We start from the raw sequence: 24,974 nt of genomic DNA, 5'->3' as shown, positions 1-24,974 counted from the left end.
TTTTTCACAATCTGAGAATAAAGGAGAACCCAATAAAAATATCAAACAGAAAGTTTAAAACAAGTAAAGGGCATATATAAGTAAACTGTGGAACTCTGTCACAGGAATGTATGGATGTTAAAATTTATCTGTTCAAAAAGAAATTATTCATGGAGCATGAGTCTAACAAGGGTTATTAAACATGCTATTTCCAACACAAGCTCTGGTTTGGGAGATCCTTACTCTGGCATTGCCCAAATGATGGAGGATGGATCAGGTGCAGTACTGCTCTAGAATTAGCTTGTTTCTTCTACTCCGGAGCAAGACGTAGGAGGGCTATTACCTGACAGCAGAATGATTAAGAATTTCTATTTTAACATGAAAAAGTCTGATGTTTCTTCTTCTGTCTCATCCTTGGGATAAATCTAAACTCTTCCAGATGAGACTTTCCCAAAAATCCTAGTTCAAGACACGCTTCCTGGAAATGCATGAGACTGAATGCTGGAATTTGACAAGTAGTAGGTAGTTAAAAGCAGTGTCTTAAGACAGAAGGAGGGCAGCCTTAAATCTAGTTCTTAAATGAACTCTCTCGATAAATGAAATCAAGACAAACAACTTGCTTTGCAAGGAAAAGGTGCAGATGAGACATTTTGTTCCTCTTTCAGAGAGATATTTATGTGCCTCAGCGAGGCAAAATTTGTACGGCAGCCAGAAAGGCCAGGCTGACTAGACCTACCCTTACTGGGGAGAGACATTTGGTATGAGCAGCCAATGCTTCCAATGTTAGCAGTCAGTGTCCTGGCAGTCTGCTGCAACGTGCATCATCTGTGCACTGATTTTTTTCCGCATAGTTGTTTATGAATAGAATAGAATAAAATAGACTATTTCAGTTGGAATGGATCTACAATGATCATCTAGTCCAACTGGCTGACCAAGTTAAAGCATATTATTAAGGGCATTATCCAAATGCCTCTTAAACACTGGCAGGCTTGGGGCATCGACCACTCCTCTAGGAAGCCTGTTCCAGTGTTTGACCACTCACTCAGTAAAGAAATGCTTCCTAATGTCCATTCTAAACCTCTTCTGGTGCAGCTTTGAACCATTCCCACACGTCCTGTAAATGGATAACAGGGAGAAGAGCTCAGCACCTCCCTCTCCACTTCCCCTCCTCAGGGAGCTGTAGAGAGCAGCGAGGTCGCGCCTCAGCTTTCCTTTTCTCCAAACTAGACAAACCAAAAGTCCTCAGCCACTCCTCATATGACATTCCTTCCAGCCCTTTCACCAGCTTTGTTGCCCTCCTCTGGACACATTCAAGGACCTTAACATATGTCTTAAATTGTGGGGCTTTTGATGCTGCTTATTGTTTATCTGTACCCACAGGAATGGTAAAGATCCTTGTATGCTTCCCAGACCTTAATACAAAGTGGGCATGGGCGTAACGACAGCAGGAGGCAGAGGGATACAGTATGCAACGAAAATGTCTGAAGTGAAGAGATGTCCCTGGGAGTCACGATTCTCAGAGTAATTAGTTTGCAAAGCCCATCGTGGCATCTGTGTGAAGAAAACAGATGCTACTGGGGTAATTTCTGTTGTTTCCACCTGTTGGCTTGAACACAGATCAGAAAGGCAGCCCATAGCAGCCCTTTTCCTTCCCTTTGGGATTTTTATCCTTAAGGAAAGGAAAGGAAAGAAAAGAAGGAAACATGAATGCTGGAGGTGAAATGTCCTCTTAGCTAAGACAGTCAGGAAGAAAGTACAGGGAAGGAAGCCAAGAGATAAGAGTGGTGGGAAGGTAGGAGCAAATTAAAGCAGAAGATATGACTCCAGACAAGGACAGTTAAACTGCTGTCAGAAACAAAATTATTTTTTTTTAAATCCAAAATAAGATATGGAAGGTGGAGAAAAGCAGGAGAGAGAGAGGGCTAGGGCCTGCTGAATATTTTCCAAACAATTTTTTCCATTAGAGGAATACTGTTTTTTCGACTGTGTAGGAATGTGTTGATTTGTCCACAGTTTTTTTAGGAAAAATTTGACGGAATTAAAAATGTTTTTCCTTTTCTCCATTTTAACATTAAAAAGCAGAAAACCAATAATTAAGGTGTCAGTTGACATGTCACAATGCATTATGTAAAATCTCACGCAGTTCTGAATTGCAGTCTTCATACTGACTTGGACAGAAAAGCAGCAAGCTGCTTTTTTTTTTTTTTGAACAAATCCACTTTCAACAACATAAAATACAGCCTCCACCCAGTTTGAGATATAGCAGTGGCTGTAGGGTGACACCTAGCAGAACCTGGTGGAGAAGAAAAGAAAAAGAGACGACAAGAAAAGGCTCCTGTTGCAGCTTGTTGTGCAAGCTCTTGTTCCTCTGATCACCTGAGTCCTTTGCTGCTGCCGGGTCCTCTCCATTTACTGCTGCCATCACTCGTCTCTCTATCAAAGGACATCCATTTTCAAAGTTAGCTTCCTTTTGCATTATATGATATCTAATCATTTTATTGTTAAGAACTCTGTAAATGAGAATTTCAAGGCGCTGAAGTATTTTGTGTAACCTTCATGAAGAAGTGTTGCATTCACCCAGCACGCTGTATGTTGCATTTTGGGCTGTAGCTATTTGTGATATACTTTAATTGGGGTGCCTTTGAGAAATAGGATGGAATATCCTTCACTAACCTTCTACTGGTGCATTTCTGGAGACACACTTGGTCCCTCTCAGAGGTGGCAATTCTTTAAGATCCAATGTCTAATTCGATTAGCTCCTTCTGGAGCAAGCCTCTGCTGTCTCCTACAACAGGGGTAGTCCTGCAGCTGCTTTCACAAGCCTTCACCAAGAAAATCAGTGAAGGCAAGGCAGAGACGGAGACCTTTGCAGTTGTTGTCAAAAAGTAGAGGATCCCCGGCCCCTCTCATCAGATGGCAGCTGAGGGTTAGTTAGTGTATGTGTGCATGCACACGTGAGCACAGGGAAGCTTGCTGGTTGAGAAACTGAAGAAAGGGGCTGACTAGAAGAGGAAATTCTCACCCTCTTCTTTTATACACAACATCGCTCTTGTATGTAACTCACGCAAGGAAGAATAGAAACCACGTCCCTGTTCTAGGTCATCTTACGGTCTGTGCTTTTTCCCTCAGAAGGATATCTTGAACAGAGTTACATTCAATCAGGCATTTCTGCCTTTAAATAACTCATACTTGCTGTTGGCACCATGCAGTAACCTTTCCAGTGTCATGCAGCACCACCAACTTTGCCACATTAACAATTGTTTTGCCTCTTTCCCTACCCAGTAAGCGAGGCTGATTGCTACGTGTCATTGTGGCTGCCGACTGCGACATGTGAAAGGTCCCGCACTAAAACTGTGAGAAACTCCAACAATCCGGTGTGGAACGAAACCTTCTACTTCAGGATCCAGAGTCAGGTCAAGGTAAGGAGACAAAGCTGTCTGCTTGAAGCAGCCTGAAGACTTTGTGTATGGTGGGTCCTACCTATCTCCTGAACTGCACCCAGGAATAGTTTAAGATGGCACATGATAAGAGACTATTCAAATTGTTTAACAGCAGAGATGACTGAGTTCCCATGCATGTTCGATGGTGTTTTTTAGGAAGGCTGGAAACTGAGCTTGGTACTAAAATTTTAGGGAAACTAGGGACTCTTATGAATCAGTGCAAGATGGATGCAGAGTTTGGGAGTTAACTAAGCTGTCCTGTAGGTATAGCCAATGTATTAATCAAGTTACAGCAATTAAACTGAACTGGGGAAGAATGAATACTGAATTTATGTCATGTTTTTCCAAAGGTGGATGATACTTAATTTCTACACTTTTCTTCTCAAGCACATCCCCAGCACTCCTTCTTCCCTAGAGCTAGTGATTTCCAGAACGTAGAAACAACAAAAAACATTTCTCCCTTTCTCCAGAACGTGCTGGAGCTGACAGTGTATGATGAGGATTTTGCTACTCCAGATGACCATCTCCTCTGTGCCATCTTTGACACTGCTAAACTTCCAATTGACAGAACAGTGCTCCTGTACTTTAAGCCCAGCCCAAAGGTGAGACCCGTGAGATCAGTTACTGCAAGATCTGGCAGGAGGGGGTGTAGAGGGCACACTTAACTGAGTTTTCAAGCCTGAACTATAAATTTTAATGTACTTCTGTTTCCTGGACTATGCATTACATTGCTGTACCGTACTCCCATGTCTCTGGCAATGATATTGTAGCTCTTCTCTGTGGTATCTTCTGTGAAGCAGCCTCTTTTGGCTATAGCTGCTTGAGCACTGGAAGTCAGTTTTAGTTGATAGTCTTGGCAAAGTATCTTTGGTTCATTTGCTGGGGATTAAACTTATGGATTGTTGTTCCAGTTTGTCACTGATCCAGCAGCTATGTGACTCCATCACGTAGATAAGGTAGGTGGTTAAAATAAAGCAACTAAGAAACCAGTGGAGAGTTACACAACACTTTCAAAATCTTGGGGTGAGCTTTCTGAATCCGTCATGGATGACTTATCCCAATAATGGCTACACGAATTGCCATTCAAAATATAAACACAGAAAAATGTGGCAAAAAAATCTGGATTTGAGAGCCTGAGCCCCTCCTCACAGTATTTTTATAAATTTTTAAAGACCGTGTGGCTGAAACTGTGTGGTAGGTAGGGGAGGGATCTGACTGATAGTTATCCCTGAGTGACACCAAGGATGCACAGCTGTTGCAGGGTGAATATTTTTTTTTCCCCGTGTAATTCATAGCCACTGTCCCCTGCCCCTTTGATTGTATCTACTTTCACTCCAAAGGAAAAGCTGAAGTTGTCCCTGTGTGTATCCCAGTACTGTCCTCTGCACAGCACTGCAGTGATACCTCTAGGGCCGAGCCTGCTGCTTGTCTGTTGGAATTAGTGTGGTTCTGGAGCTCTGACTGACTGATTTACTCGGTTTCTCAGTTTCTCATCTATAAAATGGGAAAAAAGTGTCTTGATTCCCTTTGAGATTTATGGATGAGATCAGTGAAATATCTCGCATGCGACTTCTTGCTACCGTGGGCAGATTGCTTCTGGTATCCCAACTAGGTCGCTCACAACTAGCTCATACACATCAACACTGCCTTACAGGGGGTTGCATAACTGTAACTCTGAATCACTCAATAATACCAGTCTCTGTTTATTATGTTAAAGTGATGCATGGAAAGTATCTTTAACTTCCAAGCTAACAGCAAGGACAGTAAATCACAGCAGGACAGTGCCAGGAATAGATAGGAGAAAAAGGTAGAATTCAGAAGACAAAGCAAGTTGCAAAGTGTCTTTCTGGAGCACCTTCATACTAAAAGATAATGCTACATGTCATTTTGATGGTACCTTGTAGAAGGAAGGAGGTGAGGAAGGAATCATTAAACAGTTTTGAAATGTTTTCTCAGACTTTCCAGTCTGAAATATTTATCACAGTCTGTACGTTCCAACCAACTACTTCAATATTGCATACCAGGGACCTGGGTTTAGACAAGGAGAAAGCATTATGTAGCTACTTCATTTAATTTATTGTTCTCGTTTTCAGGCCAAGGAGGAGCTAGAGGTTGAATTCAAATTGGAAGCTGCGTAAGTGATATAGAGATTCTTTAAAAAATGCAAAAATCATTAAATGCTCAAATACAAAAACAGCATTAGAAGTCATGCTTTGTGGGATTTCTGCAAAAAAGTGCCAGATGTGTTTACATACGTCTTTACCGCAGTGTCTGCTGGAGTGAGACACTCATCGTGTTCTGTGGTTTAGTTGCTTTCAAAGACTCAACTCCCAGCATTGTCTCTGCTATCCACAATGTTGGATTTGTCTACCTGGGGACATTTCAGAAGACTTTCTGAGTGTGTGTACGTGAGCTTGTGTGTGCACGTATGTTTATCAACAAGGTGTTGCAACACCCTGTTCAAGGATACGTGGCCATTTGTTTGATCTAAAAAATCTCTGATTTTCATTTTGTTTCCTAGTTCTGGTCCTCATGAAGTTATTGCTACCAATGGAGTCCTGGTGGTATGTGTCTTTTTCCCAAGAAATTTTATACAAGTATTTTCTTAATATAAGGGGGAAGGGAGGGTCGGGGTTACAGAAACCATGAGCTATAAGATAGCCAATAGGCCAGTTCTTTCTCTTTCTTCCTCCTTTCCTGTTTAAGGTACTTTGAGAATGGGATATTTTATTATCCTATTTGTTGGTGTCATCCCACTATTTCCCATTTGTCCTATATTTTCACACACAAACACACACACACAGAGCTTTCCTCTGGTACCAGTACTCCTCCAAAAATGTACTGTTGTCTATCAAAGCAGAGTGGTAAAAAGACTGTGAAGCCATTTGCTGATAACCTACCCAGCCTTTTCCTCCCTGGGAGATGAGCCATTGACCTATTGTAATTACATTATATGAATGAAGGGTAAGTGCCATTAAAAAAACCCCAAAACATTAATAACAACGCTTCTTCAGAAAACTGTCTCTACTACTGACTCTTGGTCATTCAGCAACATATCTTTCATTTATGTTTTTCCCAGTTTAACCCTCTGTATCTATGTTAGTATCCTGAAAATGCGCCTGATTTTCTTCCTTTCTATCTTCCCCTTACTGCACCCAGTTGTATGTCACTGTCACTGGAGGATGCTCTACAGCTCCCTCCAAAGCTTTTCATTTTTCTTAGCCAGCAGCTACTAGGCAAAACCCAGAAATGCCAGGGAATTGGGCACTTTGGGGAACTAGACATGTCTAAAGCTGAGGGATTCACAACTCCCGTAACCATGCTGGGATGTGACGATCTTTCTCACAAATTCTTGTTCTCTGCCTTTCATAGTGTCGTGAACTTTGCTGCTTGGAAGTTGAAGTGGCGGAGAAGAAGCAGCAAAAATCAAGTAAGGTTATTGCTTTGTTATCTGTTTACCAATAACTGCACGCTTATTGATGAGAAGATGACCTTTTCATATAATATATTAATGGAATAAGTAGTATTTACAGTATTTAGTGCAGTTACTACTAGGTAAACACATCAGGTTGTTATAAATTTCAACGACTGCATTTTGTGCTCCCTTAGGTATATGTCAGTAAGGTCTATTAGACCTACATTTAAGTTGAGATCCCCGTTGTATATAACAGTGAGAGCTTTCAGAGTCCCCATGAAAATAGCCTCCACACTTCTCCTCTCCCTTTGCTGCTAGTGCTCCCTTCAGAGTGCTTTCCACTAGACAAAGCTGTGGGCCAAACTCTACAGCTCTGCTACCTGCACCCCACTTTTAATCAAGCCAGCACAAATTCCTGGTTAAATTATAGTGACATTTCTCACAACCTTTTTTTTTTGCTCTTTTAGAGAAAGAGCTTTCCCTCACTGTGAAGGGCTCCTTCGAGGGGACACAGGATATCACACTGGGCCCTGACGGAGTGGCCAGCCCATCAGGTCCCACAAAGTTCCACTATATCAAGTACGCGGAGCCAACGCTGGACGTCATGTTGCCAAAGAAGAGGCGCTACCACCCTGTATGTTCGATGTGGCCTTAATGATGAACTGACCATGAGTGCCTCTCTAAACAGTGGGAGGAGGGGGAGAGGGTAAATCCATTACTGTTTTTGTCCTAAAGCTTCTTGTTTTCCCAGTGGACCTGTAAGTACAGTACAGAGACAGGCTCCCCAGTGGTGATGCTGAATTCGCTGACCATGGGAAGGAAAACGACCATTGCAGAGGTGAGCATTACTTCCACCTTTAGGAATAAAAGGTCACTCAGGCTGAAATAATTCCTCCTGTAAGCCCCCATAATATTGTCCCAGATGGTTGCTAAGAGGATCAGAAATGTTCTGATTTTTTTCTCAGACCTTGAACAAAGAGGAGCTTTGTTTCTCCAACTGTTTTCTCCACAGAAGGTTGTCCCTCCATTAGTCTCCATTGTGTGCCAGTAGCGGATACAGAGACCAAGAAGGATGTCAGAAAAAATGATTCCTTCAGTATGTCTCTCCCTGTTTACCCACTGACTCCTCCTTTGCTTAGGGTCCAAACTGAAAGTTGCTCCTTGGGCACAAGCTAGGAAAAAGTCAATAAACCTGCCCTTAGTAAAACAGGTGCTTCAAAAGACAGTATATTAAAATATACTGAAAATATTAGACGTAGTGTATGGATTTTAAAAAATTTAATGAGAATATTGCTTGAAATAGATGCATGTGCTGTATAATTTTGAATGAAGTTAATAGAAGAAAAGGATCCTTACTATAAAAAATATGTTTCTCTTAAGAAACATCCATAGATGTCCAGATTATTAGGGACAATCTTGTCCAAACATTAATTGTTATGTTGCGAAGAAGTAGGACAACCTCCTATTTCAGGGTCATTAAAGCAGAGCACTTTTTGTCAGTTAATATGAAGGCTGCAATAACTATTTGAAGACAGGATGAAGTCTTGGCAGCAGCAAATGCAGACTTGTAGTCTCTTCACTGTGAGGTGGTGGCCAGGATGTCAAAGATCTGCATAAAGGTCTGCATAAAAAACGGGAAACGTACAAAAAATGGTATTTCAAAATGCTGCAGAGGGCTTGTGAATATCACGGGAAATAGGACCTACTGCATGAGTCTCAGGAAGCCCCTATGCCAAGATGGTTAATCGTTTCTGCAGTCTGGAAGCATTTGGGATCTGTGGGTAGGGAGGTTACACCAAGGATAAGTGAGTGCTTTTGGAAATATATGCTGAGATCTCAGACATTTAACTTTGCAACTGCCAGACCTTGCTGGGGTCCAAATAAAGCTCTAACCTTAAGACAGAAAGGGAAAAAAGAAATTTTAAAATGAAAATTAAAAAATTACAGTGCACATTCTTGTTTTCCAGGAGAAAAGATTTGACTTGAATGTGACAGCACAAAACTGGTAAGAGATCTTCTTCTATTCCTGAAGACTTGGGTTATTGATTTTGATATTGTTTTAGCCACATGGAAATGCCACAAGCATGCAGCCTCAGTCAAAAAACTAGAATGTGCTTTTAATAAAACATGAAATACCTACACAGTATATAATACATAATGGGTCTTAGGTAGATTTGGCTTTAAATCAATAAATGTTGATAAACATGTATTTATTTTAGCCTTATCTGACCACAGAATATTATTTTTGATCAACGTCAGTCTCTGAAATTCACAAAAAGAACAAAGCTGATTAAAAAAGCAGAATGGATGGGAATAAATATTAAACAATCAGAAATCATGAACATTTATTTTTTTCTTAAGTTTCAATACTCTATAGCAATAAATCTTTTATTCTGTTAAGTCCAGTTATACTGTATATTGAGTAGAAACTCAGTTAGACAATGTGGCTAGTGATTTGGCATCTATAGACATGCTTATTAATACCCACCAGTAAACATTAAGATGTTTCATGTTATCCATAACCATATGTAACATATGGAACAGGGTAAACTGATCTTTTTGTGTGTGTGTGTGCACCTGACTAGGAAATAAAAGGGAAAAATAACTTAATTTTGAATTCAAACAGCTTTTTCTATCATTAATTTCAGACAGGCAAGTGATCAATGACAACAGGAAAACCAGTGTTATTCCAGAACAGGAAAAGTGCTTCCCATTTATTTATTTTACATCCAGAGAACTTCAAAAGTAGTTTGTTTATATCTTGATTTACAATGGAAACTGGCATTTGCAGCTCCACCTAACTCCCTTGCGTGTCTTAATTTACAAATACATTTGTAATCATTTGGCGGATTTTTTCCAAATCTGATGGTGGAGAAATCTCGTCAATAAATTTCATTACTGTTTTCATTGAAATTATGGACTCAGAAGAAGAGAGAAATTCTGTCACTGAAAGAAAAAGCAAAACCCTGCCATTTTACAATGCCTGGCCAGGTCTACCTGGCCAGCCAGGGAGTCCACCGGTAGCTCTGGCCTGAAGACACCACACCAGATCTCTTGCCCATCGATGTCTTGTAGGCACAAGGCAGGAAGAGACAGGAAGGAGGTCGGTGAGATGAAAAGCAAAAATGCCCCAGGACATAAGCTGCAACAGTAGAATTTTAAGCAATGACTTATTAAATTTCAAAACTGATGCAAATGAAATCCTCCTCTGAGGAATATTATGCTTTACAATTTTTGAGTCAAGGTTGATGTGAAATATAACTGCCAGCATTGACCTGTGAGACAGTTTGTACAAGTGCCGACGGATTGGAGCTGCAGGCGTGAAATCCTGCCCCACTAAATTCAGTGACCCATCTCCACCCACCCAGGGCCTGGATGGCACCAGGGTCATCCCTCCAGTGAGTAGGGTTACACGGACACGGTGCCTGGCAGGCAGGTGGATGGCTTTCCTCCCCAGCGATGCTCACCGCTAGAGGGGGATGCGTTCCAACTTGAGTTGCTCAAATCAAGAATTTCCCTTCACGTTGGAAATGCCAACATCTGAACATTGAGTTTTAATTTAGATTTAGAATGAGAAAATAGCCCATGAAATGGGAATTAATACACTCACTTTTGACCATTTGCACAGATCTTCTAAACTTGTAATTCTTTTCGTTTTAGAATATTCATTTAAATATTTTGTTTCATTTGTAAATATTATACATCGTTTCGTTATCAATTAGTAATAACTGGGTATAATGCCACTGGTTAAGCTTACTAATTGAAATAATTTTCTTACATTTAAAAATAGTTAGAATATTCTCTCTTGCTCCTGTCACATTGCATCACCCTGTTTGAAGGGAAGCGTGGATTATCTTTGATCAAAGTCATAAGATTGATATGGGTGTGTTAATATGTAAAATATGTGCCTGTTTTTATTTTAGTAATTGTTCATGCCACCAAGACCTGGACATGCGCTTTGGGTTTGACTTATGTTCAGAGGAGATGATGTTCCTGGGGAAAAGAAAAAGATATGTAGCAAGTGCCCTGAAAAATGTTTTTCACCTGCAACAGGATCTGCAGGATCATGAAGTACGTGTGTGTTGGGGGGCGTAGATCTTGAATTTCTAGTGCCTTCACATACTCTTCAAGATGAGTGGTCAGCAAAATGGGCCACATGTATCTGTTGTGCAGGTACCAGCTTGTCCAGGTGTCTTAAGTACATTTGCTTCTCCTGGCAAGGTTTGTTATTGCAAGATACACTAGTTGCAGTAATTGCATCCTTCATGACTGTCAATTTGGAATTTGTCAGATTCAAGGTGTGTTCATCCCTGCCATCCCATGCTGTAACTGGCTTGCTTCAGAAATGCTGTGTGCATATTAAATACATTACATAGCAAAGATTTCTTCCCTTGTTCAAATTTCATCTTTTGTGGAAGTTTAGGATAAATATCTTTGAGTGCTTCTTATAATATGTTCCCTTTCTTGTAGTTTTGAAATTCTTTAAAATAAATATAAGTTATTTGAAAGTAACTTCATGATACTGAAGAATAACAGGATTGATGCAAGTAGCTTAACAACACTGGCTGTGAATTGAGTGTATTTCTTCATGGGGTTCACATGTGGATTTTCATACAGTAGTAGTAGATGTGTGAAATAAGAAAAAAGTGTCAAAGGAGTGGGAAACGTAGAGAAAGAGTGGAAAAATGTAGAGACAAATGTAGAGAACATTGTTGCCTCCACAGAAGGGTTTCTTCTTGTTCATTTGTGCCCCTATTTGCCCCAGAGATGGACAAGAACTCCAGTTTGGGTTAATCTCTGAACCCACAGTTATCCAAAGGAAAGCAGCAGTAGCCATCACTGCTTGGTTTTGGAGCCTTTCCTTCCAAAATGGAACCTGGGCTCTGAGATCAGGAACTGGTCTGGATGTGGTGGCCAGACCCCATGGCAGTCCAGGATGCCATGTTGAACGCTGTTGGTGTGAACGTCCTGTCCTCCTCTGCCCAACAGGTCCCCGTGGTGGCTATCATCACAACAGGTGGAGGACTGAAGTCAATGACAGGACTATACGGCAGCCTCATGGGACTCAAGAAATTAAATCTCCTGGACTGTGTAACATACATCAGTGGGTTGTCCGGCACCACATGGTAAGCCAGCTTTGCCAGGAGGCTTGACCAGGCCTTTTGAGGGAGATGCTGCTGTAGAGAGGAGCTTCTAAAAGCAAACAAGATCGGGAGATTTTCTTCAACCATCATAGAAACAAGCTGCTTCTCAGTTACAGGACATTAAATATTAGCTTGACCTGATGCACTGATTTTTTATTAGCAATTCTTTACTGTGCTTTTCAATTCCACATTAGCAGCGGTTTAATATGTATATGACAATTACATATTGTCAAAATGGTTTCTAAGTAAGTAGTTTGGATGTAAGACTGCCTATAGCATCACACTTCTTCCTCTCTCTATTGATGTCCCAGTTGTCGTTGTTCCCAGTAACTTCTGAGACTGTCTCTGCTTTCCAACTGGTCACGCAGAGGAAACTGCAGGACAGTGCACACTAACCCTTGCAACCTGTCAGTTGGGAAAAAGACTGAGTGCCCCGGGAGCAGCTTTATTCCCTGCTCACAAGACCTACAACTGCCCAACATCTGATGGTCCCACGTAGGGAAGTCTGGTAAAATACAGGATGGTGTTAAAATAAAGCATGGTGATACTATAAGATTAACACTAAGTGATACAAAGCCAAGAGAGAGCAGCTAGTGTGAACTGATTTATGGTTCTAGAAAACATGCAAAGAAAATTTATTATAATTTTTTTGCATAATTTGTGCTTCAGAAGTGTATGTATGTTTACACCTGGCAATTTTATCCTTTAAGCTGTTGCCAGTTCTGTATAAAAAAAAAAAGTCAAGAACATAGAAAAAAGATTATCCTTCAGGGCCATCTTTAAGACAGTCATAGAAACTCTGGAGTGTTCACTCTGCTGGCTGGAGCAGCAAAACCAGAGTATGTATGAACAGAAGTGAATCCCTAAATGTAAAACTCTGTCCCGAAAGGCACAAAATTTCAAGTCTTTTTTTGCTCCTTTTGACTTTTGCTGTCTGTTTTATCTTTCTCCAGGACCATGGCCAATTTATACAGAGATGCCTACTGGTCGCAGAAGGACCTAGACTCGCATATTGGCGAAGCCCAGAAACAAGCAACCAAATGCAAGATGGGCTGTTTCTCTATGGATCGCATGAAGTACTACAATAAGCAGCTTTGTCAGCGGAAAGAAGAGGGATACAGGACATCATTTATAGATCTCTGGGGGCTCATGATTGAGTACTTACTTAATGATGGGGTATGATGTATATTCCATTTCTTAGAGAACCATGGCTTTTTCTCTTAGTGAATGGAGAGGCAACTAGCCCATCATTTTGGTGAACGTACCTCAAAACAGAGTGGAGTTCTCCATGTCAACAAAACTCTCAGGTTTTTTGATTTCCTTTAATAGACTGCCTAGGTAGAAACATCCTATATGTTAATAAACTAGGTTGGGGATGCAGCCATTTGAACTCTGGCTGGTATTTAAATAGAAGTGGAAGCAATCTCGGGCAGTCTGCCTAAGATGCAGATTGCGCATGGAAAAAGAGTTCAAGATGCAAAGCAGAGTAATCTCAACTGTGTGAAAACTATCCGAAGTAAGCATGAAATGCCTAGAGTGCTTGGTGATTTGAATCCACTGGCAGGTAACTTGATTTGCAGGTACACTGGAGGCAAGTGCATATTTTACTTTTGCTGAGAAGGACTGCTCAGACAGTAGCTGGTTTAAGTGATATTAATTTTTACAAGCAATAACTAATTTCTTTTCTATTATTTGAAGTTGTTTCTATCCCTACAATACAGCAATCCACTCCCTCTTCTCTCCAACTGGACCACAGTTCAAGGATGTGTGCTTTGGCACTTGGGAGGTGGGAAGGGATGAGTGGTTGAGGATTGAACAGAAGTGTGCTCCAGAGGGGGCAGAAATGCTGCAGCCATTCAGCCGTTCATCTGGTTTTACTTATTTATTTTTATATATGTACGTACATAGTATTATGTATATGTAAATGGAAAATAAATACATACAGAGAGGAATACTATCTATTAAACAAAAGTATAAGATGAATAGCTGCCTCTGTTTTAACTCGGCTAGATGAGGTCCCCCTTACAATCTAGCTAAGCATCTTTCCCTTTGATCAGTGCTGACTATTGCTATGTAACTGCTAACCTCTCCCTAATCTGCCAGAACTAGCTGTCCTGTAATTTGTCAGCAGTTCATGAGATTTTATGTTTTTTACAAACCTCTTCAATGAGAATATTCTTTTCCAGAATAGAAGCTGGGTGGGAAGCAAATAATTTGCTGCCAAATTCCAGTCCCCTTGCAAGGCTGGGGCTGCGATAGCTGTTGCGTACTTAGAGAGAAAACACAACACTGACTTGCTCAAGGGCTTCCTTCAGCCCCAGGAGAGCAAGGACTGCTCACTGCACTCCTCATCCTAAAGGGCAGCCCGCCCCTTCTCCTACTTACTAGGGCAGTACTTTCTAGTACATACAGAAATCTACGCAGAAATAGTTTTCCCTCTCCTCATCTTTTGTGAACCTGTGCACAAAGTCAGGCGGATCCTGGGAGGCTGGTCTGCCACTGGCAGGTGGGTGGCCTGAAGTGCTCTGTGCAATGGACCTGCCATGGCATGTCCTGCATGCCGGGGGCAGAGCCACCCAGTTCCTCCAGTGCTGGGGCCACCGAATTTACCATGCTTTGCTTCCATCTCTTCTCACATAACTGTTTTTCTTCAAAACCAGAAAGACTCCCACAAACTTTCGGACCAGCAAGAAGCACTGTGTGATGGCCAGAACCCACTGCCCATCTATGTGTCGGTTTGTGTCCGGGACAACTACAGCACCAATGATTTCAAAGGTAAGGATGATGTTTCAGATCCTGTGGGGCTAAAACTGGCAGCTGAATTCCTGTAATTCACTCTTCTCTGCTTGGTAGCACTTGGAGAAAACAGTCCTGGTGTGTTAGTTGCTTTTTGGAGAAATAATTATCGCCTCCATGCCTTACGATTTTAATGCAAGAGCTTTTTGAGATCAGCGTTTCACTGTCTAGACATACACAGTCAAAATTCTGCCAGAAAGGCCATTTTTGAAATATTATCTGATCCATCTAGAATAAGAAGTATTGGAATTGTCTGAGAATTAAATACTGCTTTTTGTCTATGCCCAGTTATAGTTTCAATATGAAGAAAGACCACATAGTTATTGTAAAGTTTGGGAAATCATCCAACATACGCCCAACTGAATCTTTTGCTTTGCTCATTGTTTTGGTTATTTTTTTCCATGAGAGGCAGCTGGAGGAGGAGAAGGGGTGGAGAAGAAATTCAGATAAATTTTTTTATGGTTGAGGTGAAAAAATGAACCACTTCTGAACGAAAAGGAAATTATGGTCCATGACCTTTCTGTTCCAGTCTTTGCTCACACTGCAGTTATACCAGATGACTGCACTTCACTTGGAAAGGACATCTGAGACAGTCAAGGACTAGTTCTATTTTCCTTAATACCACACATAAAGAGTACAATTTGCCTCTTGCAGAATCACAGAATGGTAGGGGTTGGAAGGGACCTCCGGAGATCATCTAGTCCAACCCCCCTGCCAGAGCAGGGTCACCTAGAGCAGGTTGCACAGGAACGCATCCAGGCGGGTTTTGAACGTCTCCAGAGACTCCACCACCTCTCTGGGCAGCCTGTTCCAGTGCTCTGCCACCCTCAAAGTAAAGAAGTTCCTCCTCATGGTTATGTGGAACTTCCTATGTTCAAGTTTGTGCCTGTTACCTCTTGTCCTGTCCCTGGGCACCACTGAAAAGAGCCTGGCCCCATCCTCCTGACACCCACCCTTTAAGTGTTTATAAGCATTGATAAGTTCCCCCCCCCCAGTTGTCTTTTTTGCAGGCCCAAATCCTTCAAAAAGACCCAAATCCCTCAGTCTTTCTCCATAAGAAAGATGTCCCCTAATCATCTTGGTAGCCCTTTGCTGCACCCTCTCCAGCAGTTCCTTGTCCTTCTTGAACCGGGGAGCCCAGAACTGGACACAATACTCCAAGTGCGGCCTCACCAGGGCAGAGTAGAGGGGGAGGATGACCTCCCTTGGCCTGCTGGCCACTCTCTTCTTGATGCACCCCAGGATGCCATTGGCCTTTTTGGCCACCAGGGCACATTGCTGGCTCATGGTCATCCTGTTGTCCACCAGGACTCCCAGGTCTCTTTCCATAGAGCTGCTCTCCAGCAGGTCAGCCCCCAACCTGTACTGGTGCATGGGGTTATTCCTCCCCAGGTGCAGCACCCTACACTTGCCCTTGTTGAATTTCATAAGGTTCCTCTTTGCCCAACTCTCCAGCCTGTCTAGGTCCCTCTGTCTGGTGACACAGCCTTCTGGTGTGTCAGCCACCCCTCCCAGTTTTGTATCATCAGCAAACTTTCTCAAGAGATGTGTACCTGTCCTTGTACATAAATTATTCAAGGGCAGTTAACTGTATTGGTAACAGTGGAAGTACTTTGACCTAGATGTGGTATATAGAAGGGCAGAGCGAAACCTCCTGCACACTGGAGAACCCTGGGCTCGTGCGTGCACACAGGCTGTGTAAGAGCTTGCTGTGCTCCTGGCTCGTGCCTTGTGCCACCGGCAGCACCACCACGAGCCGCGTACCTGCCCCTGGCTCCCCATTGCCACAGTGCCATTGCTTAGATGCCTGGCCCCGCAGGTGGGCGTTTACAAGCAAGGTTTTGCAAAGACAGCGTAGCAAACAGAGGTCAGGCCAGTTTACGCCCTCGCTGCCCCCATCTCCACACCCGGCTGAGAGCCTGGGAGCCCTCTAAGTGTCCAGTTGTGGCTGTATTGCAGAGTGGGTGGAGTTCACTCCCTACGAGGTGGGACTGCTGAAGTACGGCACGTTCGTTCGCACAGAGCATTTCGGAAGCGAGTTCTTCATGGGACGCTTGCTAAAAAAGCTCCCCGAATCCCGGATCTGCTACCTTCAAGGTGACGTATTGTGTTGTCCTGGGACAAAGGCACTTTGGAGGGGTGCAACGCTGTTAAGCAGAGGGTGGATATTTCCCGTCTAACATACTGAACGCTCCTGTGATACCACCTGCCAGGAAATGGGGGTGTGTGGTAGTCTGTCCAAAAGAATACAGTAAAAAATCCCACATCTTTTTTCTGTTTCTTGTCACTGTCTTGGTATGCACAAACTTTTTAACATTGTGTCTTATAGATGGAATAGATAAAGCTACTTAATTCTTTCATTGTAAGGAATAGTTCTCACTTCCTTGGTGATTCTTCCGATTCCTCTCTGAATGCACTCCAACTTATGAAAATTTTGAGACATCAGGAAACCTGCAGCTGTGCTTCCATTGCGAGGTTTAACTTCAACCCCGTGTAGACAATCACATCTACTAAAGATGCAGGCTGCCCAAGTGGAAAAATGAGACCAGAAGCAAAGGGTCTCTGAATCTCTCTGGTCAGTCCCTGACTTGTACTGATGGGTTGTCTGTAAAACTAATAGTATCCCTGGAGCCAGAATCACTGGCAAGTGAACAAAGAGCAGTGCAAGTTCTGTTTCAGTCATCCCTTCTTACACTTGTGCTGCTTAGAAGCTCCTTGGTTTCAGTAAAAATGTTGTGATATTAAATAGTCTGTAATCCCAAGGAGTATCTTTAAAAGACTACCTCTTGGGCTGGCCCTTTTTACCTGGTCCACTACTGGGAAATCTATTTTCTACATGCTGCATATTCTGTACTGGTTTCTGTGCCCCACTGAAAATTAAGGCATTCAATTGTGATAGACGAATTACAACAAATATTTAAATTTACAAAGGCAGCTGAGATGGTGGCATTGTGTTTTGTCAGTAAAGCCACCAGTGGCCCTGAGGGGAGGCAGAGAGGGGCAATCCTGGATGGAAAAGAGAGTGTACTGTGGAGCAGGAGCCCACTGTGTCTGTGAGCCTTTACATGCCGTGGTGTGACATGTTTTACAAACCTGATGGCTGAAGAGCCAGTTCATCCCACTGTGAAACAATTCAGGATGTGTGAAAGCTGATGAGAGTGCATGCAGAAAAAGAGAAGCTGGAGTAAGGAAGACAGGGGTGGAAAGGAAGTTTTTGTGAAGTCTGCATTATCTGAGCTCTCATTTCGCTTCTCAAGTGAGTGGGTTTTTCTCCTTTACTTCTCTCCCATTCTTCTCTCTCTTTACTGTGTGGCAAAGCCGTGTGGTAGGTTAGGTGCAGAACTGATGGCTGCATGACTTGACCCATTGCCATAGAAAGTAAAAAGGAATTTAAGAGCCCAAGAGTTTAGAAATATTTGAATTAAGCCCATTCAATAATTAATCCAGGAGGTCAAAATGGAAGGAAAAGGGCAGTTTCTTGTTAGAATGTGTTCTTGTGTTCACTATTTCCCTTTACAGGTATGTGGAGCAGTATATTTTCTGTGAACCTCTTACAAATATGGGGACTGTCCCACAGTTCAGAGGACTTCTGGAAGAGATGGACACAAGACAGAATAGAAGAAGTTGGTGAGAGATCATTAAGCCTTTCATTTATGGTCACTTAGTCTTCTGGATGCCTTTTGGCATCATCCCATCAACTATGCTGAAGCCAGCATCATAGGATCCTCCTAAGAGATAGTGACTTCCCCTTCCATTGTAAAGACTAAGAGGAATAGGGTAATCAGGGACATGTTGTTGTAATTACTAGACTTACTAATATCTTACTGAATAAAAGGCTCTGTCCTTAAGAGGAAGCTTTAGAGGGGTCACACATTTCTCAGGAACTGTTTTGGCATTGCCCATTCTCACTCATTCATATGGAATCAAGAACCAGTGGCAGAGACTAAAGTTATTTTTACTGCCCGTGCAAAGAATAAACCTGAATATCAATTGGCTAATCAATATTTCCTGGGTTTTATTTTATTACTCAGTACAGTAATTACTGCAGTGGATTCACCCTGGCACAAAGATAAATGAGGCCCAGAGGTTATTTTCTGAAGCAATACAGAAACCATGGTTTTATTGCTAAATTATTTAATATGATAGTAACTCTAATTACAGACATCCCGAAAATAAAGAAATACATCTGTGCAATCACGGAAACCACCAGGTCTCTCCTGCTGCACTGTCAGCCACTTGGTCCGGCAAAGCAGGTTGTGATTTCAAGAAACCACACCTTGTACCATTTCTACTTTTCACCCACGTATGCTGCCATGTAGTCACCCTGAAAACTACCTGTAGTTTCTAAATATGAATGTATGCCCCAGGTTTTCCTGGGTTGCTCTGATTCTACTGATTAAGCATATGCTCATGTAGCCATGGGTGATTATCAGGCAGAAGCTGTCACTGTTGCAATAGGCCCCGTGGTGCCCTGTTGTTGCCCATCTGACTGAATGTGAGCATATGCTTCAGCCCCATTTTCTCCATGCTTGACTGTTTCATGATATCTTCCTATGAGGATATGTAACTTTCTCATGGGACATTCTCTGAAGTGCTTAGTTCCTTTAAGGTGTCCCTTTTCCAGGACTAAAGACTGCTTCTGCTGAATTGTCTTCAGGGCAAAGCTTAAGATCATCAACAGAGCTTTATCTAGCAGTCAGTCCTCTCCTTCAGAATAGTTTTCATGTGTTTACTGAATCATCCCAGAACAAACCCCGAGATCTCCTACACACCAGGACAACAAGAAATGAACATCAATTAACAGACAGTTCACCAGTTTTTCTTCCCTCCTCTAGATGAAGACCCGGTATTGCCTACAAGACCCCACGAGCTGAGAACTCGCATGTACACTCCTCCTGGCCCTCTGTCCAGTGCCCTTCGGGGAGCGTTGACTGACCGCTTCTCTGTTGCCCAGCACCACAATTTCCTGAAGGGCTACCAGCTGCACAACAACTACCTGGAGAATGAGCACTTCTGTCGATGGAAAGGTAATGGGAACTAATATTTAACAGGCATCATTTTCGGGTGCTTTTGGTGTGGGGAATTTAGGAAAGAATCTTGCCAGGCTTGACAGGGGAAAAAAAAAATCCTGAAAGAACATTTCTTTTCTGAACAGAGAAGAGACTAAAACCTCAGTGTTGCCAGGTATTTCATCCTGTTTTCAAATATAAGCATGTATTTATGTGCTTTAGCTGCAGTCTCTGTTGTTTAGACCAAGAGGGTAGGCTTGCAGCTGACAGAACTGAATTTAGAATCATAGAATCATAGAATCGTTATGGTTGGAAGAGACCTTTAGGATCATCAAGTCCAACCATTAACCTTGCACTGCCAAGTTACTACTAAACCATGTCCCTCAGCACTACATCTAAATGTCTTTTAAATATCTCCAGGGATGGCGACTCAACCACTTCCCTGGGCAGCCTGTTCCAATGCTTGACAACCTTTTCTGTGAAGAAATTTTTCCTAATATCCATCCTAAACCTCCCCTGGCACAACTTGAGGACATTTCCTCTTGTCCTATTGCTTGTTACTTGGGAAAAGAGAACATTCCCCACCTCACTACAGCCTCCTTTCAGGTAGTTGTAGGGTGATAAGTTCTTCCCCCAGCCTCCCGTTCTCCAGACTAAACAACCCAGTTCCCTCAGATGCTCCTCATAAGTCTTGTGCTCTGGACCCCTCACCAGCTTCATTGCCCTTCTTGGAACACGCTCCAGCACCCCAATGTCTTTCCTGTAGTGACGGGCCCAAAACTGAACACAGTACTCAAGGTGTCGCCTCACCAGTGCTGAGTACAGGGGGTGATCACTTCCCTAGTTCTGCTGGCCATACTATTTCTGATACACGCCAGGATGCTATTGGCCTTCTAGGTCACCTGGATACACTGCCGGCTCATATTCACCTGGCTGTCATCCAACAGCCGCAGGTGCTCTTCCACCAGGCAGCTTTCCAGCCACCCTTCCCCAAGACCGTGGCGCTGAATGGGGTTGTTGTGAAAGTGCAGGATCGGGCACTTGGCCTGGTTGAACCTCATACCATTGGCTTTGGCCCATCAATCCAGCCTGTCCAGATCCCTCTGTAGAGCCTTCCTACCCTTAAGCAGGTTAACACTCCTGCCCAACTTGGTGATGTCTGCAAACTTACTGAGGGTGCACTCAATCCTGTCAACCAGGTCATATATAAAGATATTAAAGAGAACAGGCCCCAGTATTGAGCCCTGTGGAACACCGCTTGTGACTGACCACCAACTGGATTTAACTCCATTCACCACATCTCTTTGGGCCTGGCCATACAGACAGTTTTTTTAACCCGTGAAGCGTATGCCCATCCAAGCCATGAGCAGCCATGGATGTTTCTCCAGAATACTGTGGGAAATGGCGTCAAAGGCTTTACTGAAGACTAGGTAGACAACACCCACAGCCTTTCCCTCATCCACTATGTGGGTCTTCTTGTCATAGAAGGAGATCAGGTTAGTCAAGCAGGACTTGCCTTTCATAAACCCATGCTGACTGGGCCTGATCACCTGGTTGCCCTGTATGTGCTCCATGATGGCACTCAAGGTGATCTGCTCCATAACTTTCACCAGCACCGAGGTCAGACTGAGAGGCCTGTAGTTCCCTGGATCCTCCTTCTGGCCCTTCTTGTAGATGGGCATCACACTTACTATCTTCCAACCAACTCAAACCTCCCCGGTTATCCAGGACTGTTGATAAATGATGGAAAGTGGCTTGCTTCCTCAGTATCCTTGGGTGGATCCCGTCCAGCCCCACAGACTTGTGTGCATCTAAGTGATGTCGCAGGTCACTAACCATTTCCCCTTGGATTATGGAGGGTTCTTTCTGCTCCCCATCCCTGTCATCCAGCTCAGAATTTAAAGTAGTAGAGAGCAGGGTGAACATGAGAGAAAGCTGAATTTGGCAGGACTGTGCATCTAACTTCAGATGCAACTGGAATACCCCAGGAAACATGACCTACGAGGGAAAGCTGGAAAGGAATGGGGCTTTGTAGTCCATAGAAGACTGGACTGACGGGAGGCATAAATCCAAAAGTAAAAAGGGATGGGAACATTTCATTCTCTGAATCAATGATGGATAAAAGATGAAACAATTATTGAAATGAAGCAAGGGGATTAGGTTAAATATTAGAAATAGCTTGCTGGCACTAATGAGTATGACAAGTTCCTGGAATAGATTGCTTGGAATCTCAACATAGAAGATTTTTCAGAAGAGGAACTTAGGTGGCATTTTGCAGTCCCTCCTACACCTGTTCGACAATCCAGTAGTGTGGCAATTAATTAAACCAGGCCTCTGGGACCGTCATTTCCAGCTTGCATTTCTTTTTCCAGTCAAAATACCTACAGATCTTTTCTTATTCCAAGAAATATTTTCCTTTCAGACACTGTGTTAGACTCACGTCCCAACCAGCTGATACAAAATCCCGATCAACTGGGCATGATAGACGCTGGATTTTTCATCAATACCAGCAGTGCACCACTTCTAAGGCCACAGAGGGAAGTGGATGTCATCATATATTTAAGTTATACTACTGGGTCACATACATCGGTGAGAAGGATCTTGTTTCCATGTGTTGTCTCTCCTTTTGCTTGTAAAGGTCTAGCCTGTAGCTCCTAGAACTGCTGGCTATTTCATCTGTTCAGTTTTTAACTATTGCATTCCCCTGTGTTTTTCACTGTAATGATTAACATTGTTCCTATTTCTTCCTGACACTCCTGGAATCTCTCTTGCTGGTTTATGAACATGTTGAATTATTCAAGAGGACATCAGCACACTCTCTTCCAGAACTATGGGAAGAGCCTCTTCTGCTTTATGCTGAATCAAGCAGGTTTCCAGACCCTGCACAGGAATATACGTAAAGATGAGGAAGTGATTTCTCCTGACTTAAGTCAGAACATAAAAGGGGTTAAGTGGATAGTCATGGGCAGATCATTTCTGGGCTGTCAAATAAGATGCTACTAGGAAAATTCAATGCAGAAACTACAGTTTCATGGAGATAAAGTTAACTAGCTCTCTGTAAGGCCTTGCAGAGAAGAAGTTTGGTTCTTTATATCTCAGAGGCTGAGGTTTGTTAGAAAATTTCTATTGATAATCTTGTCCCGCTTAAGTGGAATTATTTTTTGTGAATGAGAACAGCCGTGCTACAGTTAATAAGCCATATGATGCATAAGACTTATATGTAATGAAGTTTCATTTCAACCTCATACATTTTCTAGGTTAATTTTATGAAGAAAGGCTGCCGCAGTTTTAAGCACTTTAGTAGAAACTGTTTCCTATTCGATAGTGTCCGCTATTGGATAGTGCAGAGTAAATAACACAGTACATAGTAGGACATGATATTGTATTACACATTTCAGGGAAAAGGTACAGTATAGCCTAGTACTTCGGACTTTCTCAGTAAAATATCAATCTCAGTTAACAGTGTGCCATAATGCATGCACAGGCAGAGACATAATTGCCCATTCAAACTTAACTTTCTTATCTCCTGGCTTCCAAGCACATAATAAGATGCCTTAAATGTTTTCTTGCTGTGGTTTTCTTTTCTAATTAATTCTATATAATATATTAAACACAGGCTTTTTCAATTACTAAAACTATATGCTTTACCCAAAACTGCAAATTGCTTCCATTTTTTAAAAAGCATGAATTCTCTAACTCTGAAATTGTGTTTACAGCTTGTGATTAGTATTCTGGTTACTATGTATGGTAATTCTGTGTAGAGTTATGGATCTCAGTCACTAAACCTTAATACTAGATAACAGTTTGGGGGCTTTAAGAGAACCAAATTGAATTCCAATGCTGACCATTTCTGTGATACTCCAGTCTCTAGATAAAGCGTGCAAATACTACTCAGAGCAGAAAATCCCATTCCCCAAAATTTCTTTGACTGATGAAGATAAGAAAAATCTGAAAGAGTGCTACGTCTTCCAAGATTCAGATTTGCCAGGATGTCCAATCGTGATTTTTCTTCCCCTTGTGAATGATACCTTCCGGGAGTACAAAGCACCTGGTAAGTTATAAGTATCAGCAAAGCATTAATCAAAAGACACCACTACCTGCTTCCCTGACTCAGGTGGAGCCACTTTCTCTGCTGCTGGCTATCTTTGCTGGATGGGTTCATGGGGGAGCACTTTAGCTAATTAAACCTGTTTTCCCCATCCCTGCCAAAGCTAGTGTGTTCATTCATGCCATCTTTGTGGCCCTAAGAGGGCAGACACAACCTTTGTCTTCTGGATGGTGTTTATCTTCATCTCTCTCACATTTGTAACAGAAAGTGTTGCTAGCTAACCATAAAAGATTTGTTTTTTTCTGGGAAATTATAGCTCACAGAGATTATTTTTCCCCACCTATATTGTCTGTTGTCCAGAAATTTCATTCTGCACTTGAGGAGGCATAGTGTCATGTATGAATGATGGGGGAGGAAGAACCTGGCTTTCAGGCTGAAATCCTGCAATATCAAGAGCAGTATGTCTCCTTTTGGTACAGCATCAGCCCAGGGGTCATTTTGCTCTCTGTGCTTTGCTCGGGGCCTGTCATTCCTTTTCTGCCAGGCCAGCTGCTTTGTATTCCTCTCCTTTACTTCCAGTTACTAGGATGTATTTGCTTTGTTCCTCGGTAGCAGGGAGGTAAAGTCTAAAACTGTGCTTTTGTGGGCTTTGGGAGACACAAGAAATGGAAAGGCAGAGATGGATCCTGGTGGCAGGTGCCCTGAGACTGTATTCCTGGTTGCAGGAATTTTAAGTATCCATATGTTTTATTACTCCTTTCTTGATTAAATTCTATTCTGTTACTAGCAACTCCCCTCCCTCAGCCAGGGTTTGTAGAGGTCCCAACTGCTCAGGATAAGACCTGCATTGCACCAGCAGTGGCTATCGGCGTGCCCTTTCAGGCTGATCTCCTTGACTAATCCATGGCTTTAATGAGACAGCTGTTTACGAGTAAGCTGTAGGTGACCATTACAACGCCAACCCTCATTTCTCCCTTCTGCCCTCATCACTTCAGGCAGTGATGGGGAGTGGGGATACCTGACCTGCCTTATTCATGCATTTAAACCCTATGAATTTTCTTCTGGAGAAAAGTCCCCCTCTTTGGGCTGCTGTGGACAGCTTGTCACTGACTGGGATAAACGCCATGTCACAGCAGCAACTTC

The 24,974-nt window shown here is 42.6% G+C and overlaps 1 protein-coding gene across 1 annotated transcript in view; it reads left to right on the top strand.

Annotated features, from left to right (window-relative positions):
- LOC141743084 (cytosolic phospholipase A2 epsilon-like) overlaps positions 1 to 24,974 on the top strand; it is a 39,204-nt gene that overhangs the window by 11,990 nt on the left and 2,240 nt on the right. Inside the window, exons 5-21 of the mRNA XM_074586808.1 lie at positions 3,262 to 3,398; positions 3,890 to 4,021; positions 5,513 to 5,553; positions 5,941 to 5,983; positions 6,792 to 6,849; positions 7,302 to 7,468; positions 7,586 to 7,672; positions 8,802 to 8,839; positions 10,758 to 10,905; positions 11,824 to 11,960; positions 12,932 to 13,154; positions 14,639 to 14,753; positions 16,734 to 16,871; positions 18,294 to 18,401; positions 19,610 to 19,801; positions 22,206 to 22,372; positions 23,648 to 23,834. Coding sequence (XP_074442909.1) covers positions 3,262 to 3,398; positions 3,890 to 4,021; positions 5,513 to 5,553; positions 5,941 to 5,983; positions 6,792 to 6,849; positions 7,302 to 7,468; positions 7,586 to 7,672; positions 8,802 to 8,839; positions 10,758 to 10,905; positions 11,824 to 11,960; positions 12,932 to 13,154; positions 14,639 to 14,753; positions 16,734 to 16,871; positions 18,294 to 18,401; positions 19,610 to 19,801; positions 22,206 to 22,372; positions 23,648 to 23,834 — 2,118 coding nt within the window. The remainder of the gene's footprint in view (positions 1 to 3,261; positions 3,399 to 3,889; positions 4,022 to 5,512; positions 5,554 to 5,940; positions 5,984 to 6,791; positions 6,850 to 7,301; positions 7,469 to 7,585; positions 7,673 to 8,801; positions 8,840 to 10,757; positions 10,906 to 11,823; positions 11,961 to 12,931; positions 13,155 to 14,638; positions 14,754 to 16,733; positions 16,872 to 18,293; positions 18,402 to 19,609; positions 19,802 to 22,205; positions 22,373 to 23,647; positions 23,835 to 24,974) is intronic.

This window comes from Larus michahellis, chromosome 4 (assembly GCF_964199755.1).
Source record: "Larus michahellis chromosome 4, bLarMic1.1, whole genome shotgun sequence".
Lineage (NCBI taxonomy): Eukaryota > Metazoa > Chordata > Aves > Charadriiformes > Laridae > Larus > Larus michahellis.
Note: the sequence above shows the minus strand (reverse complement) of the source record. Positions and strands in the feature narration are given on the sequence as shown.